Source organism: Parambassis ranga, chromosome 7 (assembly GCF_900634625.1).
Source record: "Parambassis ranga chromosome 7, fParRan2.1, whole genome shotgun sequence".
Classification (NCBI taxonomy): domain Eukaryota; kingdom Metazoa; phylum Chordata; class Actinopteri; family Ambassidae; genus Parambassis; species Parambassis ranga.
Window position 1 is genome coordinate 16,096,522 of NC_041028.1, and position 22,389 is coordinate 16,118,910.

At 43.0% G+C, this 22,389-nt stretch overlaps 1 protein-coding gene across 1 annotated transcript in view; it reads right to left on the reverse strand.

Annotated features, from left to right (window-relative positions):
- nphp4 (nephronophthisis 4) overlaps positions 1 to 22,389 on the reverse strand; it is a 141,348-nt gene that overhangs the window by 53,067 nt on the left and 65,892 nt on the right. The window contains exons 9-11 of the mRNA XM_028409859.1: positions 17,371 to 17,589; positions 16,843 to 16,984; positions 13,485 to 13,537 (exon numbers count right to left, since the gene is read on the reverse strand). Coding sequence (XP_028265660.1) covers positions 13,485 to 13,537; positions 16,843 to 16,984; positions 17,371 to 17,589 — 414 coding nt within the window. The remainder of the gene's footprint in view (positions 1 to 13,484; positions 13,538 to 16,842; positions 16,985 to 17,370; positions 17,590 to 22,389) is intronic.

Genomic DNA, 22,389 nt, shown 5'->3' on the forward strand with positions numbered 1-22,389 from the left:
TATTCATCACAACTGATATAGAGACTTGTGCATGACAGTATGGCACTCCACCTGCACTCTATGGTAAACACAGGGAAGATTATTCTAGACTTAAAGGGGATGGTTCAGTTATTTCCCACAGCCTGCAGCACTATTTATTTATCTGAAATTAAACTTGAACACTTATTAATTTGATATTAATTTATGAGATTGTGATCATCCCAGCGTTATTTATCCAGTTTTAATTGGCACTGGCAGTAAAGTACGTACAGAAATACTCCACCTCAAACTAATCCTGGGGGTCTTACATCTGTGGAGAGAGTGAGTCTGCCCCGGAGCTTCTGTCTGAGGTGAGATGACTCTCCACAGGGAGGCACCAAAGACGAGGTGTCACAAAGTCTAATCTAATAGATGTCTAAGCAAAACTGCAGCAGATCTACTCTTAGCTACTTCGAGAAGCACATCACTGATACAGTCGAGTCAGACAAGAAATGTGATTTGGTCTCAATCATACCGTCTATGTAACTTTATACTTTCTGGATATTAAATCAGTTTTGGTTAAATAAAGCTAAAGAAAGCTCAACCGTTGTCATTAAAGCTACAAATGTGAAAGTCATTTAGAAAAAAAATACTAGAACCTATGGCTCCTCCTTTAACATAAAGAGGTGTGGTCATACACTGTATATAAAGATGGATGAGGCGGCTCTACCCATCATACAAATGTGATTCAAAACTCATTTACAAGAACAAGAAATCTCGGAGTCTGTGCAGTAGAGGTCAAATATGTTGTAACCAGCCACTAGGGGGCATGTTTTAACCATTGACAGTAAAAACTATGGGCAGAGCTTCTGTGATGTCACCCGTTTGTTTTGTAAGAGCTGTTTTGAGGCTCAGTGGAAGGCTCCGGGGCGCTCCAACCGCCGCCATGTTGGCAATATCACAGTCTGCCAAAACTAAAAATACAGAGAAAGAGGATTGAAGCAGTAACCTCGTGCTGTGATACAGCAACCACCTGTCACTCAAAGCAGTAACTATAATTAATTAATTAAAACTGAAACTAGAAGGGATCATTAGAGACCAGAGTGGTTTTTTGTACCAGGCTGTAAACATGTTTTTTTATGCTGTGAAGTCGGCCATTTTAACATGGGAGTCTATGGGAAATGACTCTTCTGGAGCCAGCCACCAGTGGTTGTGGCATGAACTACAAGTTTTGACACTTCATGGGCTTCAGGTCTGAGCCCCTGAGGTTGCCGCTTGGTTTTAACATGTTATTCTGTATGTCATTTATTAGATTTGTATATGGGCTGCTTAGCCAATGTTCTCCACCCCAATTATTTCTTAAAGTGTTGCTTGTTTGTCTGTCTGTTAAAACGTCTGTCACCACAGTTGTTTTCCATGTTAGATTTAACTTTTCTAATTTCTGTTTCTGTCTGGTGGTGAGCACAGTCAAAGCCGACATGCTAAACATATAGTGTCATTTTTTAACAAGGAAATGACAGCAGAATCAGGACTGTGTGACTTCCATGTAATTTGGGAAAGCTGTTATCTTTTGCTGTCTTCTTCAATAACTGTGTCTTTAATGTATATTAGTGGCTCTTGTTGAAACTGCTAAAACAAATGGCTCTCAGAGCTCCGAAACAGGGGATGCTCCCTCACCCACTGATGAGCACACATCCCATTAGTTATGACATGTTTGTGAGGAATTGAACTGAATGGAGCTCAAAAATGTATATATAACAGAGGATTTGACAGTTTCTCCTATGGAAGCATCACAGATGCTCTGTGAGGTGTTTTATACACATTTCTGCACAGATCAGGTCTCCTTGGAAACACTGGGATGTGCAGCAGAATTGGAAATTTAGGAGCATTACTTTGTAATGACTCATCCAGCTGCAGGTTGGTGAGACTGATGAGATTAAGCTGACCCTAACTTTTGTACTAAAAGTTGCTACTTCTCAATAGGCACAGGGAGTGCTGAAATATACCAAAAAATGTTGCATCAGAGTACTAATGTTTGCACCTTTCTTTCCTCTGAAAATGTGCAAGTGGCCTAGATTCAGCTGTTTTGTAACTTGTTGCTTAGCAATATAACGATTGCTCACAAACAAGAAGATCCTAGTTTCAGAGAGGTTCTCTACACTTCTGCATGGCACCAGACGGTGTGTAAATGTAAATTTAAATACCACCACCAGGTCAGTTTTTAAGGAGAGTGATGGAGGAGTAGTTTGTTTGATGAAGAGCTGCAGGTGACAGGCTGCACACCTCTCAGTAAACATTACCATGCCCTCTTGTGTGTGCAGCATGCAGCATGAAATCAAATGAAATCAATTCCTCATGGCATGATGGTAAAAAGGCAGATTTGTTTATTGAAACAGCATGTGCTGCTTTGACTGCACTCTAAACATAAGCATCAGTTGCTCTTCTGTGTATTTCTGACAAAACTGAGATACTCAAGGGCTGATTGCTGCCCAGAGGTATTTAAACTGCACAGAAATCTTCATAATCTTACTCTCAGTAAGAGAGCCGGCTAGGTGTAGGCTCGACCCTAAAGTGAGCTGTTTCAGCTGTTAGGATTGGTCAAAATGTTCTCACAATTCAAAATGTTCCCAAACCGTCACAGGCAAGTGGACTGCCAGTCACAAGTCAATCCGTGCAAGCACCTCTGAGCCAAATCACATTTTACACACACATGCATGTGATCACCCACACTGAGTCACCCAGTTCTGCACACAGAGGGTGTGAAAGACACCAGATACACTCTGCATGAGAGAATCACACACCAGGAGAATACGTAGAGCAAGGCAATTAGTAGTGGCATTGCTGTGGCTGCCAATGTTCTGAACTCAGCCTGTTTGCCCTGACAGCCAAATAGATCATCTGTTCACATTCTGGGTTTGGTGAACCTACATGTGTGTATATAGTGTGTGTGTGTGTGTGTGTGTGTGTGTGTGTGTGTGTGTGTGTAAATAGGGATTATGGAAGTCAACTGATGACAAAAGGTTTAAACAGAAGCCAAGTTTGAAGATCAACAGTGAAAAAGTACAGGCACGTATTCCTCAAAGAAGAATCAGATCTATGTGTCTGAATACTGGGTAAAACGTATCTAGCTGTTTTAACAGCCTGCACTTCAGTAACAGGGTACAACCCTCCAAGTCCACAAAGGAAACGATCTTTGAATATTCAGAACATGCAAATATAACTTGTCAGAGCTTTCAGTTGAACTCATTTTAGGTAAATAAATATGACTAAAAATGAGCAGTGTTGTTGTCCACAGTTGAAGTGTCAAAAACTGCAGTTCCACAAATGAGCAGATACCAGTTTGGCCAGTTTAAGGATTTGGGCAGTTTTGTCCACTTTTTTATGATTTTTAGGGGTGTTTTAATAGTCTTAGCCAGGATTTAGGGTACAGTCAGGTGCCAAGATGGTGATGGACATCGGACATCAAAAAATGTTTGAAAGTCTATGTAAAGAGGTATCTCTAGTGTGAGTTTACACTGACAAGACTCTGCTTGCCAAAAGAGAGCCGACACAGCAGCTCAAACACAGTTACACAGTTCTCACAAGCAAGTCATGCTTATAATTTTGTTACTACTCACGTACACAACTTTAATTCTGCTCTTATACAAACCAGTGAGTCAGGACTGGTGTACAGAGTGTGTGATGAAAGACAATAACAGTTCAATAATGAATAACCCAACAGCTACATACGAAGATACAACAAGTAGTGATTGGAACAAAATAGCAAGATAAAAACTGATGGAGTGAGAAACTTGATTGGTTTAATTAGTGGCAATGGAAGAACAGGTGTGTAAAGGTGGGTGGAGAAGGGCATGGGGGGAGACAGGAAATAGCGGAACATCTAGAGTTGGCTCGTTGGCTCGTCATCCTTCAGATGGTTCTACACCTTCATCTGAGTCCAGCTGTGTTTGATGATACTGATTGGACTAGATTAGGAAAGACACACACCTGTCTGTAGAAGACCTCACAGCTCACAGTGCATGTTAGAGCCAATAAGAAGCATGAGGTCAAAGGTCAAAGAGCTCAGAGACAGAATTGTGGCACAGATCTGGCCAAGGTTTCAAAAACATTGCTGCTGCACTTAAGGTTCCTAAGAAGTTTGGGACGACCAGAACCCTTACTAGGGCTGGCCGTCCAGCCAAACTGAGCTATCGGGGGAGAAGAGCCTTGGTGAGAGAGGTGAAGAAGAACCCAAAGATCACTGTGGCTGAGCTCCAGAGATGAAGTCAGGAGATGGGAGAAAGTTGTAGAAGGTCAACCATCACTGCAGCCCTCCACAAGGGGCTGCAGTGATGACGACAGAAGCCTCTTAGTGCAAGACACCTGAAAGCCATGGAGTTTGCTAAAAAACACCTGAAGGACTCCAAGATTCTGTGGTCTAATGAGACCGAGATAGAACTTTTTAGCCCTAATTCTAAGCGGAAATGTCTGTCCACCAACGTTTACCATCCAACCTGACAGAATCTGCAAGGAGGAATGGCAGAGGATCCCAGAATCCAGGTGTTAAAAACTTGTGTCTTTCCCAAAAAAACTCATGGCTGTATTAGATCAAAAGGGTGCTTCTACTTAATACTGAGCAAAGGCTCTGAATACTTAGGACCATGTCATATTTAACTTTCTCTTTCTCTCTTTTTTAATAAATCTGCAAAAATCAAATCAACAATTCTGTGTTTTTTCTGTCAATATGGGGTGCTGTGTGTACATTAATGAGGAACTTTTTTTTATTTCTCAGCCCCAGAAATTAGTTTTTGGTCTGGATAAGATTACATGTCCACAAGGAAAGCAGGGGTCATGCTGCTCCCCAGCATTACACACTGGGTGGCCATGCCAATAAGTAGTGTCCATAGATGAGTGCTAGCAAATTTATTAAACAGATTAGCACTATAACATCAACAGAAATTATGATTTCAAAGAAATCCACTTACGCTTAGACACAAAAATGTATCTCTACATAGCTCCAATTGATAATCATATACACCTTGTTGTTTACTTCAGTCCTTTAGTATCAGCTACACAGAGATAGTTATACTTTGACTTCTCTTTTACAGCTGCGCTAAAATAGAATCATACACTAAACATAGCAGAGAAAACCTGGATATTATTTTCACTGGGTACAAGCATGAGACACCAACTCTCTGTGAAGGAGGGCTGCAAAAATGAGATCTGACTCAGCCCGTGCCAGCTGCCAACCGAGCCCTCTGCCTGCTACAAAGGGAAACACGGCTTCACCTTCGGCCCGCGGAATGCACGACCACCTGGGTCAACAGAGCAGGAGCACAACCCCTCCAAAACATGACCGTGGCCTGATGAGAGAAATCATCATCAACAGAGGCAAACAAACTCAGCTGCTCTCCCAAATGTCTGCTATAAATACCACCAGGATCTTTAGTATTCTGCACCGCAGCAAACCGAAGAGTGTCGAGGATCAATAATTTATACAAGCAAGGGAAAGCTGTCAGATCCAACAATGCCTTCAGACGGAGCTGGAGCATACAGCTTGTTTACAGAGAAGGATGCCATTGACTAATCAGCACTTGACAGCCATGTTGAAGAGGAAAAGAAAGATTTGTTGAACAGGGAAAATCACTGTAGCACTGAAGAAGTATATTTTTATATCAGTATGTTTGAAAGGGGTGGCAGAGACAGAGGGACTGTATCTGTGACTCCTTCGCAGCAGCTCGAGATGAATTGTAGGGTGGCTGCCAACAGCAGTGGCACGGCTTCACACGCATGTTTTTTTTCACTGGTTCGTTTCTTTCTGTAGAATCCTGGATGGCCATAAGATGAATATCTGATCTGCACACTTAGCAGCCAGGGCACTAATGACTGCTTGCTCTACATCATTATTTACTCAAGGATATGTAAAAACAGGCAGGTGCATTTACTCTGATTCTTTGAGACGAATTTTAACAGCTAGTTAGTAAACTTTATCAACTGTGTTGTGCTGCTTTTGCATATCAGGGGAAAAAAACATATATATACGAGGCTTAAAAAAGCTTCTAATTAGTGCATTTTAAATATGTAAAATAAACTTTATACGCAGCACCTTTGCTCAGATTTCTGCCTCCAGTCTTAAGGCTGGAGGTCTTACAAAGGATGCCTAATGATGATGTTTTTAAATACAATGTTCTGTTATCCTATAATTGCTACTTGTGGCCAACATGGTCACTGATTTTTATTTTTTTTTAAATTTACCATTTTCCCCGTCTTATGTTTCCACTTCCCTTCTGGAGCAAAGTTAATTGCTCCTTTAGGGAAAATGCAGGTGAACTTTGGCCTCTAAAACGTGGAAATATAGTAAAGATTTACAGTAAAAAACAACCAGGATTGTCACATATGTTCAAACAAAAACACACATATTAATTTGGCCTGTTTGCTATTGGGAACAAACTGTTGATTGTTGGCTGCACTGTATATCCCATTAAGCCCCAGCTTCTTTAATGTCTTCCCCGAAGAGCTGCCCAAGTATGCTCACGGTCGTCTCCTCTCAGCCACTGGGAGCTGCCCACTTGTAGGCTTCCACCGCCCTTGCTGCCTAATCAAAATGAGGGTCGATTTGTAGAGTTCATGGGTGCAGCGCTCCCACGGCTCTCGGCCCCTGCCGGTTCAATTTAAAATGAGTCGACAATACAGACTCATTTTGGCTCAGGAGGGCCAACGCTGAAACAGAGCTGATCTCTCTCCTCCCTCCTCCGCTCTGTGGATCTATGTTACACTGTGTGTGTGTGTGTGTGCGTCTGTGGCCTCATCCTGAGTGAGAGAGAGCACCATCTATCACTACTTCCAGTCTCTCCACTGGCACTTCCACTCAGGCTGAGGGATGATGGCTACGCCCGACTTAGTTCAGCCAGGACGAATACACATACTATCCACACAGTGTCGGTATGCGCCTCATACGGTTAGTGTTGGTATCTTATTCTATGATTCAAAGCTCGTGTCACGAATACACAATTATAGAGCCATTAAACAGGCTGTAGAGTTAGTGTAGAATTGATCACCAGTATATGAGTCTCCTGTGTGAAGCCTTTAATGTTAATGTGACATTTCATCTGATTGAATGCAACTAGGTGTGATTATCATCATAAGCATTACCTGTGTGGTTTCAGTGTTTATTTAAGTATTCAATGATTGACACGCGCAGACATTTTGTAATCTTTCACCCACATGCTTCCATCTTTCCTTTGACAACCCAGCTGCATCCAGTGTGTCTGCAGGGTAGCAGTATGTTTTGATATACCCAATAAAAGACCGAAAAAGCATAAAGATAAATATGCATTCTTCAATTAGGCTTCCTAATTTATAGGCTCACCTGTAAAATGTGTTGACAAAATTGTGAGTGTTTGTAAAGATTTATGATCCTTGCAGATGGAACAAGGATGGGGCTGTGCCAATGTGCAAGGGGCTGCTGGAGGTAGTACAGACAAGCACATTTATCATGTTTCTTTGCTCTGTAAGAAAAGCCTACGGAGGAAGTTGACCCACAGTTGAGCAACTTTATCATTTTGTTGCTACAGAAAGCTGTTATTTTTTTCACATAGCTGCCCATTAAAATTACACTGAGGTTACTACTTAATTGTTGATGAAGATTCTCAGTCATCCAGGTCATCATCATACGTAGAGAAGATTGAAGCAAGGCGTCTGGACTTGTAGGGTTTTCTAGAAGACGTTTCGCTGCTCATCCAAGCAGCTTCATCAGTTCTAACTGTTTGGTGGGGAAACATGGTTTATATGTGGTTACAGACCTCAGTGGGTGGGTCTGGGTAAAACTTTAAAAAAAAACTTACAAACAATAGCACTAAATGTTTCCATACTTACCTGTGATGTTCTGGCTGACTGGGCCAGGTGAGTCTAACGACTGGCTAACGACTATGAAACTGCCGGAGGGGGACTGATTGACAGCCCTTTGTTCTTACTGTGAGTATGTGTAAACTTCCTGGGAATGGATGGAATCACTGCATTGTATGTGGTAGAAAGATGATGTCTGAGGCCACCACCTCTGTTAAGGGAAGGTTTTTCCAGTTTAACATAGATGGCTTCCTTAACTCCTCTTTCATACCACCTTTCCTCCCTGTCTAAAATGTGAACGTTGTTGTCCTCAAAGGAGTGTCCTTTGTCTTTGAGGTGGAGGTGAACAGCTGAGTCTTGTCCTGAAGAGGTGGCTCTCCTGTGCTGAGCCATTCTTCTGTGGAGTGGTTGTTTAGTTTCTCCAATGTACAGATCAGAGCATTCCTCACTGCACTGGACTGCATATATCACATTGCTGTGTTTCTCCCTGGGAATCTTATCCTTCGGGTGAACCAGTCTCTGTCTCAGTGTTGTCATAGGTTTGAAATGGACCGGGATGTCATGGTTGTTGAAGATCCTGCGGAGTTTCTCTGATACTCCTGACACATATGGAATGGAGATGTTCTTTCTCCGCCTGGTGTTGTCCTTCTTCTTGTTGTTGGGGGGTCTTGTTTTTGTGGCTTTGATGAGTGCCCACTTCGGGTAGCCACATGTTTGCAGGGCCTTCCTGATGTGGTGTTGCTCCTTCTTCTTCCCCTCTGAGCTGGTGGGTACAGTTTGTGCTCTGTGCTGCAGGGTCCTGATGACTCCAAGTTTGTGTTCCAGTGGGTGGTGTGAATCAAACAACAGGTACTGGTCCGTGTGTGTGGGTTTCCTGTACACTTCCACATTGAGGCTCCTGTCCTCCTCAATATGTACTGTGCAGTCCAAGAAGGCCAGATTGTTGTCCTTGGTGTCCTCGCGAGTGAACTTGATGTTATTATCCACTGCGTTGATGTGTTCTGTGAACCGTTCCACTTCGTTAGTCTTGATTTTGACCCAGGTGTCATCCACATATCTAAACCAGTGGGTGGGGGTGGTTCCAGGATAGGAACTCAGGGCTCTTCTCTCCACTTCTTCCATGTAGAGGTTGGCCACAATAGGAGACACAGGTGATCCCATCGCACAGCCGTGCTTCTGTCTGTAAAAGTTCCCATTGTACTGGAAATAAGTGGTGGTCAGGCAGAGGTCCAGCAGGTCACAGATGTGGTCTGGCGTTAGGTTGGTTCTCTCCTTGAGTGTGCTGTCTTGTGTGAGGCAAGTCCTTACCATCTCTGTGGCTTCTGGTGTAGGGATGCAGGTGAACAAGGAGGTGACATCAAATGAGACCATGGTGTCATCTGGGTCCATTTGGATCTTCTCCACCTTGTTCACAAAGTCCTGCGAGTTGTGAATGTGATGTGGTGTGTCACCTACCAGTGGTGTCAGGAGTTCAGCCAAGTGCTTAGCCACGTTGTATGTGACTGAGTTTGTGCTGCTGACGATGGGTCTGAGGGGGACTCCTTCCTTGTGTATCTTGGGGAGTCCATACAGGCGTGGAGTGGCTTCCCCCGGATACAGTCGAAAATAGAGCTTGCGGTTGATGATTTGGTCCTTCTCCAGTTTTTGTAGGTAGCTGACTAGTTTCTTCTTGTAGTTTCCGGTGGGGTCCCTCTTCAGTGTCTCATATGTGGCTGTGTCACTGAGGAGTTCTGTCACTTTGGCGTGGTAGTCCTGTGTGTTGAGCACCACTGTGCATCTTCCTTTGTCTGCTGATAAGATGGTGATGTCCCGGTCCTTTTGTAATGCAATCAGGGCCTTCCTTTCGTCACTGGAGAGGTTGGATGGCGGTGCTTTAGCAGTGGAGAGTGTGGCTGTGACCTTCAAGCGGAGTTGCTCAGCTTCTGTGTCTGTCAGGTTGTTGTTCTTGATGGCTGACTCTGTGGCTGTGATGAGGTCCACCACTGGAATCTGCTCTGGCGAGATGGCAAAGTTGAGTCCTTTGGCCAACACGTCTTTTTCCGGCTGGCTCAGTTGTCTGTCTGAAAGGTTCTTTACCCATTTGTCCTGGGTGTCCTGCTGTGGCAGTGAGTGGTCTTCCCTCCTCCATGTGTGAAGGTTAGCTGTATTTTTAACAGAGAAAACAGTTTTCAATTTATGGAATTTGCGTTTTTGTCGTTCCTTACCCCTGGTGTGCTGTGCCGTCTGGACTTTTTCAGTCAGTTTGATGACTTCATCCATGACTTCGCTGGCCACCCTCCTACCCAGCGAAGTCATGGATGAAGTCATCAAACTGACTGAAAAAGTCCAGACGGCACAGCACACCAGGGGTAAGGAACGACAAAAACGCAAATTCCATAAATTGAAAACTGTTTTCTCTGTTAAAAATACAGCTAACCTTCACACATGGAGGAGGGAAGACCACTCACTGCCACAGCAGGACACCCAGGACAAATGGGTAAAGAACCTTTCAGACAGACAACTGAGCCAGCCGGAAAAAGACGTGTTGGCCAAAGGACTCAACTTTGCCATCTCGCCAGAGCAGATTCCAGTGGTGGACCTCATCACAGCCACAGAGTCAGCCATCAAGAACAACAACCTGACAGACACAGAAGCTGAGCAACTCCGCTTGAAGGTCACAGCCACACTCTCCACTGCTAAAGCACCGCCATCCAACCTCTCCAGTGACGAAAGGAAGGCCCTGATTGCATTACAAAAGGACCGGGACATCACCATCTTATCAGCAGACAAAGGAAGATGCACAGTGGTGCTCAACACACAGGACTACCACGCCAAAGTGACAGAACTCCTCAGTGACACAGCCACATATGAGACACTGAAGAGGGACCCCACCGGAAACTACAAGAAGAAACTAGTCAGCTACCTACAAAAACTGGAGAAGGACCAAATCATCAACCGCAAGCTCTATTTTCGACTGTATCCGGGGGAAGCCACTCCACGCCTGTATGGACTCCCCAAGATACACAAGGAAGGAGTCCCCCTCAGACCCATCGTCAGCAGCACAAACTCAGTCACATACAACGTGGCTAAGCACTTGGCTGAACTCCTGACACCACTGGTAGGTGACACACCACATCACATTCACAACTCGCAGGACTTTGTGAACAAGGTGGAGAAGATCCAAATGGACCCAGATGACACCATGGTCTCATTTGATGTCACCTCCTTGTTCACCTGCATCCCTACACCAGAAGCCACAGAGATGGTAAGGACTTGCCTCACACAAGACAGCACACTCAAGGAGAGAACCAACCTAACGCCAGACCACATCTGTGACCTGCTGGACCTCTGCCTGACCACCACTTATTTCCAGTACAATGGGAACTTTTACAGACAGAAGCACGGCTGTGCGATGGGATCACCTGTGTCTCCTATTGTGGCCAACCTCTACATGGAAGAAGTGGAGAGAAGAGCCCTGAGTTCCTATCCTGGAACCACCCCCACCCACTGGTTTAGATATGTGGATGACACCTGGGTCAAAATCAAGACTAACGAAGTGGAACGGTTCACAGAACACATCAACGCAGTGGATAATAACATCAAGTTCACTCGCGAGGACACCAAGGACAACAATCTGGCCTTCTTGGACTGCACAGTACATATTGAGGAGGACAGGAGCCTCAATGTGGAAGTGTACAGGAAACCCACACACACGGACCAGTACCTGTTGTTTGATTCACACCACCCACTGGAACACAAACTTGGAGTCATCAGGACCCTGCAGCACAGAGCACAAACTGTACCCACCAGCTCAGAGGGGAAGAAGAAGGAGCAACACCACATCAGGAAGGCCCTGCAAACATGTGGCTACCCGAAGTGGGCACTCATCAAAGCCACAAAAACAAGACCCCCCAACAACAAGAAGAAGGACAACACCAGGCGGAGAAAGAACATCTCCATTCCATATGTGTCAGGAGTATCAGAGAAACTCCGCAGGATCTTCAACAACCATGACATCCCGGTCCATTTCAAACCTATGACAACACTGAGACAGAGACTGGTTCACCCGAAGGATAAGATTCCCAGGGAGAAACACAGCAATGTGATATAGGCAGTCCAGTGCAGTGAGGAATGCTCTGATCTGTACATTGGAGAAACTAAACAACCACTCCACAGAAGAATGGCTCAGCACAGGAGAGCCACCTCTTCAGGACAAGACTCAGCTGTTCACCTCCACCTCAAAGACAAAGGACACTCCTTTGAGGACAACAACGTTCACATTTTAGACAGGGAGGAAAGGTGGTATGAAAGAGGAGTTAAGGAAGCCATCTATGTTAAACTGGAAAAACCTTCCCTTAACAGAGGTGGTGGCCTCAGACATCATCTTTCTACCACATACAATGCAGTGATTCCATCCATTCCCAGGAAGTTTACACATACTCACAGTAAGAACAAAGGGCTGTCAATCAGTCCCCCTCCGGCAGTTTCATAGTCGTTAGCCAGTCGTTAGACTCACCTGGCCCAGTCAGCCAGAACATCACAGGTAAGTATGGAAACATTTAGTGCTATTGTTTGTAAGTTTTTTTTTAAAGTTTTACCCAGACCCACCCACTGAGGTCTGTAACCACATATAAACCATGTTTCCCCACCAAACAGTTAGAACTGATGAAGCTGCTTGGATGAGCAGCGAAACGTCTTCTAGAAAACCCTACAAGTCCAGACGCCTTGCTTCAATCTTCTCTACGTATGTTACTACTTAATTAAGAAGGTTATGTGATCTCAGATTGTGAGCTGCCTGCATACGTGACCTCAGATCCATCATTTTGCACATATTTATTAACTTCAGGAACGAACAAGATGGCAAATCTAAAGGTGAGGTTTGTCCATTTCTATATACAGTCTGTGGTTTTCATCTATGCAAAACAAAGGGAAACAAGAAATTTCCTCAACACAGAAGCTATAAAAATCTTGAGCGCCCTCTTCTTATAGCCCCACTATGATACCAAGCTTTTAACTGAAAACGGAAAAAAATTCACTATGAAGAACCAAGGACAAAGATCAAAGAATCACAGCCTATGCCTCTGTGAGTCTGTCGCAAAGGGAGAGAGGGCAGTACACTTACACACTTGATATTGTGTGTAGTGTGCCCACTACACACAATATCATCAACAAAACCCTGAGACGTTGAGACATCAGCGGATAGGTTGACACAGACTGATGTGAGGGAATTTTCAATATTCCTTCTTTAGGCGGTTGGACAAGATTGTACGAAGGTCAGTGTCTGGTTACTTCACGTCACATGTGAGGTGATATCATCCTCGGGACTAACTGTTCAACCTTGTCATAGTTTCCAGATAGCATCTTATCTGTCTGTCTTTCAGGGTGGCAGTGCAAGAGTGTTAAGACCTCCGAGCATTCTCATCCATCATTTTCAGAATTTCCATCGCAACTAGCGCTCCTTGCTAACACATCAATGAAACGATGTCATTACGTTGGCAAGTTTTTCAACTGTCAGAAATGAGCTAACATAGATGCTGCCTGCCTGTGACAGCTCTGTACTGACATTCAAGAAAGTCTTGATGTTCATTGACAACTGGCTAAAGGAGTAGAAGAGTATCAGCGTATCAGATATCAATGAATGCAATAGTGCATTCTGAAAGCCCTGTGCAGTTCAAACACAGACATATTTGAAGTAAAATACAACAGAAGACTGGGAGCCTTACCCCGGGGCCTTGAGGAGATTCTGGAGGGGAGGTAGGTGTAAGTGGTTGTCGACCTGAAAAAGACATGCAAAAAAAAAAATCAATACAGTCCATCTATATAGCCCATTCTTATACAAGTGTGCCTTTGATTTTAGTTGACTACTGTATACATCTCCTGTCTTTATCAGGCTCATTTTACACCTCTGTAATATCCTCCACATGTTCTGCACACCTGGCAGCACAGCTAATTTTGTAGTTTGGTTACGCATTGAATGGAATATTAGTTTGTGAGAGGAAATGGAAGCTGACTGTAAAACGTCATCTTTTCTAATTCTGTTGATTGGATGCGCGGTGAGGATATACTGCTGCACTGCAACACAACAACTACTTACAAACGTAACAAATCTATCCAATTTCACACAGATTTAGATGTCACGCTGAGTTTAAAGTCTAACAATGCTCCCTGAGATCTTTGGTCTGTAGCCATGGTGATACTTTCCAACATCTCTTTGTCCTCCTCTCCCCCACTCTTCCTCACTCTCTGTGCTGGGCTTGACTGGCCTTTTGGAAACTTGCTTCGGTTGCCTGGGGTGTCTTACTGTAGCGCCCATCTGTTCAGACAACATGCACACAGAGTGGACACAGTGCCGGACTGGCTGGCTCTCTGTCACAAATGTGCTCTGGCATTCCACCCCCCACTTTCCCCTGGCAGCCATTTTGTTTTTTAGGGCTTTCTCACTGTTTTACTCCTCGAGCCCGCGGTGAACATGTTACACCTCGTTAGCCATGCTGATGTGTAGCTGGATGTTTATTGAGGCCTCTCTTTTTTTGGACAGCTGACCAGATGTACAAGCACCTATACGAGCAGGGACGAGGGAGACTTATGTAAATATGAATATGTAAAGATGATACATCATTAGAGTCTCTGTCAAAACAGCGGGATGTTCTCCATATTTTCTTCCTCTCAGCGTATCATTAGGAGCAGAAACTGGTGTGTGATGCATGTATAAACAACAAGGGATTGTAAATTATAGATTAATAAAAATGTATGGACATGAGTAGAATTTCTGCTCTGGAGGTCATATGGATGTCTATCATGAATAAGTTAGAGGTTCATTCCAAAAAGGTAATTTTCTTCATCCTGACAAATAAAAAGCAGCTTTTTCACACACATCCATGCAACAAAGGCGCAAATTTCACACTGGCCAGGAAGCAGGTGTCATTAGCACCATGCTCAAACAAAGATAAGGATGATTAACGTGCTGAACTCAAACAATGGTATCATTCTCCTCTTGAACATTAGTCTAAATCATTCAGACTTCTTGAAAAAAAAAGCCTCAGAGGACACTTGATTAAAATGTCATTAATAGATGTTGCCAAAAACTACACAGCCATGAATTAAGCTCTGATCAGCGCTATTCTTCTCCTCCAAGATAACTTAACAGCATCATTAGGGAGGAAATCATCGAGTGAACGACCAGGGTCCACTCCACTTGGATTGAGTGGCTGTATATAGTGTTGTTTACTACACTTTTAATCAATTCACAAGAGCAAATCAGCGGTTTGGGTTCGGATGAGCCGTGCAAGCTGAGGCACGTCATTTATCTTTGGCTGCTGTGCAGGATGGGGGAATATTTAATCAGAACTTTGTTTCAGCGGGAGGTCGCTTTAAAGTGCGTGTGTGTGGTGGGGGGGGGGGGGGGGGGGGGGGGGACAACCCCCAGTAAATAAATCCTGCATAAGCATAAACACCCCCCGCCACAAAAACACAAAAAAACACAGGGTCAGTTTTGCATTCTAATCACTGCACTCTTAGAAAGCAAAGAATGTGCTGGTTACACATGGCTAAAAACTAAAGCTCATCCAATACAGCAGCAGGGAGCAGAGCTTGTCACAGGGTTTCATGTAGGTCAGTCTGACATCTAATCTTATGTTAAGCTTGTTTATGGAACACTAGGGAACACTGACAGGAGGACATGGTGGGCTGTCATATTTCAATATACCAAAAATAATTACATATATATTTTACTGGGAGATGTGAAGTCTGTCTCAAGAAGAGATTCTGTGCTGAATGTTCAGATTTGATCAATGTGAGATCACAGTGTTCAAAATCACTGCAGTATACTTACACATTTTGGTTAAATGTAAATTATTTAATGACTGTAAACCCAAAAAGATGCTTTGTTACCACAGAACAATCACTTTTACTGACCACTATGTAAGATGTAGCTTTCTAGTACTGGCTTGGACCCTTTCATCCTCAGAACCCTCATACTTGATGTTATATACATCTAACAACATACTAGAAACATTCCTTATAAGGCAGTATCACACAGTTGCTGCAGATTTGTTAGCTACAGATTTATGGTGTGAATCCACCACATCCACCACCATTCCCTTCTGCAGATCTCTGTTGGAACCAGTGCTTATTACAGTTCCTCTAGTCTCCTCTGACCTCTGGTATCAACAGAGAACTACAGCTGACAGTAGGTGTCATGGGGCATGACTGATCCCAACTATTTTTCTTTGGTCACACATTTATAGCTTGAGGTCTTGGAAGATCTTCTGATCTCACAAATCTTGCTTTAAGTTAAAGACGCTCTACAACAACCAGAGCTGTGTACCCTCTGCAGAGATGTGTAAGTTGATGTTTGTGTGTTTTTTCAATGAGATTTTTAGCAGGCAATGAAAGAAGAGTCAAACGTAAATGCTTGAATATTATTTCTTTTTCCTATAGGAGGAAAACAATAAATGATGGTAAAATAGGAAGTAACAGAAAAGGGAAGTAGCTTATAGTTTGTGTGTTTGTCGTGCTGCACTGGAAGAAACAGTTTATTACAATTTGTGTATGTTCCCCCTAACTGCTCAGCTGTTTAGCCTACAAACAAAAAGAGAAACTGAAGAACTGAAATATTTAAAATACTAGATGTGAGCTCTCTTCATTCAAGGTGAAGCCCCTCTCTTACACCTGATGCCAAATGAGCACACAAAGTGAAGCTTGTTCAAAACCAAGAGGCCATAACAGACAGCCAAAGTCTTCACCTTGCACTTTGAGTTCACTCCCTTCTGACACTAATCACAAAGTGTGCTAATCATGCAAAGAGCAGCTGGTGCCATTGAGATAACACCGCAGAGGTGGCGAAGGGGGAGGACGGGCCAGTTTGATGCTTGATGCTTAGAACTTGGGCTGATTACACCTGGGTGTTACTGCACACTTGAGGTGCACACACAAACAATTAGCGGTGCAGCATTAGAGCGTGTAGAGAAATATGCGGATCCCTTCAAAGCCACTCCTATTGGCATGTGCGTGTTCCTATTCGATTCCAAGGTAATTACTGTGTGCTTAAAAAGCCATTACGGATTACATGTTGATACTTACCCCGTGAAGGTGATGAAGGTGATCTCCTCAGCTGTGGCACATCTTCCTGCTTTGTCCTCAGAGATGCCTTCGGGCTGGTTGCCTTCTTTTCCAGGCTGGATGACAGCCAAAATGTTATCATATCCTTCACCTCTGAGTCCTCCTTCAGAGGAGACAGATAAAAAAAGAAAAAAAAAACAGAACAAAAACAGAAAGAAAATTTCAGATTCTGCACAGCTGGGATGAATGAAAAAAGGAGTGGAAGTGAAGTATAGTTACTTCCAAACACTGAAGCCCCAGCAAAGGATGTGAAAAGTTGAGTCGCAATTTAATGGACTTTTGCATCTTTTTAAAGGATGATGTAAGCTCACTTAAGCAGTTACTCTTGAGGGCACAACAGTAAAAACAATAACTATGTGAATTTTTTTTGGTCTTCAGGGATGCATGTGTGTGAGTGCTGAAAAACAAGCAGCTCGTCTAAACACATTTCAATGCATTCTTTCCATTTTACTCCTGCGACAAAGACATTCCTCTCTGCCATTGTGCTACCTGAGCCGTGCCTTGAGCTGAGAGGGCTGCAGAGCTCTGAGCTTTGGCAGGCATCTCTGCGCCGTAGACCATGACTCTGTGAGGGTTTGGCTTTGCACCCCCTTGCAGGACAAGTTGTATCTCTTTCCCCTTCCACTCAGCTGGCTCCTGGAATGGGCACCAAATACCCCAACGAAGGCACTGCAAGAAGGCAGCTCGGGATGTGGAGGTGGCAGACAGCTGTGCGATGGAGAAAACAAGGGAAATTAATGGACATAATTATATGGACACGATATAATTCACTGCAATTGCATGTAAATTTCCTTAAAAATGTGCTTGGTTACCATGGTTACAACTCTACACAATTTGATCAGCTGTCAGAAAAGTAGCAACTGGCACTTGATGCTCCTATGTTTTATTTCCCTTCTTTAAGTACATACAGCTGGCCTCATACCATTGTATGAGTTTGACCCTCTTATATAATTTAAACACTGCGAATAAAATGGTTGGTGCTATATTTATTTTATGGCATTTCATTCTGACATTTCGGTCTTGTGTCTGCTTGGAGGACTGTGGGTAAGAATAGGCAGAAAAGCAGGCTGGTTTACACACTTCAATATGCAAATGGCGTGTATGTAACATCCTGGTACTTTTTGGTAGTTACACCTACATACTAATCAATCATTGTTATGACAATTTCCCATCAAGTGATAAAACAAGACAGTAGGACAAAGCTATTAAAATCATTGTCCAAATTGGGACAACTTCAGGGTCAATACATAATTTGTTCCACTGGAATAATTGAAGATTTTTAGTGTTTAACGGTGATCAATTGATAATTGGAGTCATTTAATAAATCACTTAGCATTGATTAGGCACTAAATGTATTTAATTGACTATCCCTGATTCTGCAAAAGCCTTTAAAATGGAACTTTTTGTTACCCCGTGCACCTCCATGAGAGTTGTATCATGTTCCATCAGCTAAACCCCATGTCACACACACAGATTATAGGAGCAGCTTTGCTGTGTTTGAACATGATTTACAATCAGTAGCATTACCCATCCAGGAAAACAAAAATAAATAAATAAAAATAAAAACCTTATGCTTTAAATCAGACTCAGTGGTACTGCTGAATCGATTAATAGGCTGGTCAGACTCAGACGATTGTAATCAATCATAGGTAGGACAGAACAAGATACACAAAGAGGCTGCTGGGCCAAATGTTGTCCAGACAACAGTAATGGTTCATGCTTAGAAGTCCTCAGAGCATATTTTGTTCATGCGATACCAGAATCTCAGGTCATTGCTCATGTTCTTTATTCTAAATGTCATGCAGTGCCTGTTAGGCGTTATTATAGAAAACAACATGCCTGCAAGTCTGCAAGCAAATTGTGCTAATTTACAGCATACAATGATCAAACAAACTCCTCACAGTCATTGTCACAGTTACAAAAATAATGATGTTCATTTTAAAAAACCTTAAGATTCTGTGTCTGACTGATTTTTTATACTGCAGGGCTGCACTTTATGGTCTGTCCAGGCCTGAGATGTCAGTGGCGATGCTGCCTGCCAAGACGAGAACAGGCTGTTTTTTCCCCAAATTCATCCAAGACCTGAAACTCCAAACTGCGTCACAGCTGTCAGCGTCCTCAGAAGCAGCTGTCAATTCAGCAGCCAGAATGCAATGTCTTCACTGGCCCGAATCGTATCAATTAAATGTACAAAACAACTGATTTGCAGTTTAGTTTCACATATGGACTGTTCCACATAATAAAGCAATGTTGTTTGTTTATTGACATCTTCCACCACAGCTCTACCTGCCTTCAGAGGCTGGACAGTTCAGAGTGTTTTTACCAGACCAAGGATCAGGGAGGTACATACCAATATCACATCGCCACCTATATATGAAAGTCCTAAAGATTGTGTGGACATGTTAAGACAAGGACACATTTGATGCCACAGAGCAGATGTCTCTACACGAAGAATTTGCAATACCCCCCCCCCCATTAACAGTGACTAATCGTCGACATACAGTCGTGCCTTGATGTTCTTTAACTCCCTGTCAATAAAAAAACTTCAGGAAGCATATCCTGGTTACAAGCTGTTACATAGATGATAACACGGATAGTAGTGTGAATGTAAACACGCTCAGTATGAGCCTATAGTGATGTAGTGTAGGCCACATGATGACAAACGTATTGTTGGAAAATGTCATGCTGATCCAAAAAATACACACATATATTTACAGCTCATTTTCAGAAATGTATTATTGTGCAAGAAGATATGTGTGTTAATAAAGCTGACGCTTTGAGTTTTGGTGACATTTAAATGGTGTTTATAGTTTGAAAACTACATGGAAAAACATACCGACTGCTGCCATCTACAGTCAAACTCATACCTTATTTAGCATTCTGCAAGAGATCCTCAAAGGGTGAACAAAAACAAAGATCACCAGAACAATACCATTTTGTTTTCTCGCCGGGGCAGTTTCAAAATGTCACTTTTATGATGCATTATGCAAAGTAATATTGCCATCCAGTTAACAAAGCCCAAAGTCAAGTGTTTAGATAGGTTAATGGAGCTGACATTTTGAGTAATAGTGCACTGCAGCCAGGAATAAGAGCGCTGAATGTTTAAAGGTTAAAGACGCATCAAACCTCTGTATTACAGTATCAGAATATTCAAATACGAACACCCACAAACATTTTCAAGTTTTGTTTACTCTATTGACATATTCAGACGTACGTAACATTGTTGTTGTCAGACAGATGAAAAAAAATCCTGTTTTTAAATGTCTATTATGCACATGGCCTCGGGTGCTGATCAATACTCTATTCCCCTCTAGATAGAGCTGGTGTCTGACTATAATTTTACCATCAAGTAGCACAGACATTAACAGCTATTTCTCTGAATTGTAACTCCGGAAATATATGGCAGCCATAAAACAGACAGAAGTGTATTCCCCCTCCCTTGAGGCATCATCTGTTTTTCCATCTCATGGGGTTGAATTAATCAGATGCTTTATATGAAACAATAAATCAAATAAGTCTATTTTCAATGTGATGATTTTGTAAAAATGATCCAAGATCATTTTATGACACAGGGAGTAGCCAGTAAAAAATACTGAGGCAATTTATCTCATGTATCCATCTTTTTTTCCTGTCTCGAACACGCCAGTGCTCCTACAGAACATGAGGGAAATGAGTGTCTAGCACATGACCCAACACTCACTTCTTGTATTATTCAGTGAATATATTGCAGGAGTGATTGGGGAGCAGAAATGCCGGCTGAGCTCTGAGAGAATGAAAGAGACAAAAGACCAATCAGAGGCCTTTTTCTATAGGGACGCCTACAGCCCTGGGAAGAAAAAAAAAAGCTTTTATCTGTCCGACACTCGACGCTTATCACACACACTTCAGTCTTCCAATCACAGGAAACTGAGAATGACTCCATGTTCTGCTGAGTAGAGGACGAGAACAAGTGGCGAGAGCCAAACAGCCGTCAAACCTTAACACGACTACAAGAGCGAAGTAAGAACTTATTAAAGGTCAAACACGGAGGGTCTTTGAAGCCGCTTTCTCTGTATGGCACTTGAAGAAACGCAAAAGCTGCTATAGCAGCATGAATTACTACGCCTGTTATAAAATGCTTCAGAACACAGTGATCTACATATGAACCGCATAAAGCTCTGACAGCTCGGGCTGCCGAAACAATAAGAGCGAAAGATTCTCAAAAGAGACTCTTCAGCCAAGGTTTGAGTAAACAAACAAGGATAATACTTTCATTCAAAGCCGGGCAGAAAAATTCACATTATGCATGTAATCCCTTCTCCACACAGACATTCATGAGCTTAAGCAAAACAATGTGCATTTTCTTGATTATATGACAGCAGAGATCAATGTTACATTTGCACGCAAAAGGTGTAAAAGGAGTTTAAGTGTGATAAAAGCGATGCGTGCAATGCGCCTCCAGTGGGAAGAGAAAGTCGGGAGAATCGACTCACAGTAACTCACACGAGTCCTAATCAATTGCAAAGTCTGCCAGTGACATCAAATCAATAACATTATATTTCAGTGGAAATAAATATGACTTTTTTGCACTGTTTTGGGCAGGAAACATTTGAATTAATCAGAGATTCTTTCATCCGAATTTAAAAAGTTGCTACTAAAAGCCATCGAGTCGGACGAGGGAAAATGATCAATAGCCAATTTCCCCAAGGTGTGATTACACTGTTGATTTGAGTGTTAAAGGCTATATTTAAAATAAGAGTCATTAACTTTTACTCGGAGAGCGAGCTGCAGACTTTGTTTCAATGGTGCACTTTGCAGACAAAATAGAAACAGAAGCCTGAGGCGAAAACAGGGGAAGCAGGAAACTTTTTTTCTCCCCACAAACTTGTATTGAAAACAATAACAGGGGATGTCACTGCAACACATAATTGCTCCAACTGGCAAAGCATTTTCTAAGTGAGGAATCCATCAACCTTGTTTAGAAGTGTAAAATATAATGTTGCAGTGTTTCCAGACAACAACAACAAAAAAAGAAAATGTGTCTGTTTCAAATGTACCACCGGCTGGAAACAAAGATCTCCCGTCTGTAACCCGGAGCAAGATAAGTAATCATCTAACTTCTGGGGGGGAGAAATCATCAAAAGGTGACAGAAGGTGAGTTTTACTCATCAAAGAGGCTGAATAACACGGTTCCCAGCAGACGTACCGGTCCAATTCAGTGCAACTGAGAAAACTATGAAACGCCTGATCTTCCATCCATCCATCTTCAAGGTAGTCTAAGCAGGGACACCCAGACTTCCCTCTCACCGGACACTTCCTCCAGCTCTTCCTTCCGAGGCGTTCCCAGGCCAGCCGAGAGACATAGTCTCTCCATCGCATCCTGGGTCTACCCCGGGGTCTCCTCCCAGTGAGACATGCCCGGAACACCTCCCCAGGAAGGTGTCCATGAGGCATCCGAAACAGATGCCCGAGCCACCTCAGCTGACTCCTCTTGATGTGGAGGAGCAGCAGCTCTATTCCAAGCTCCTC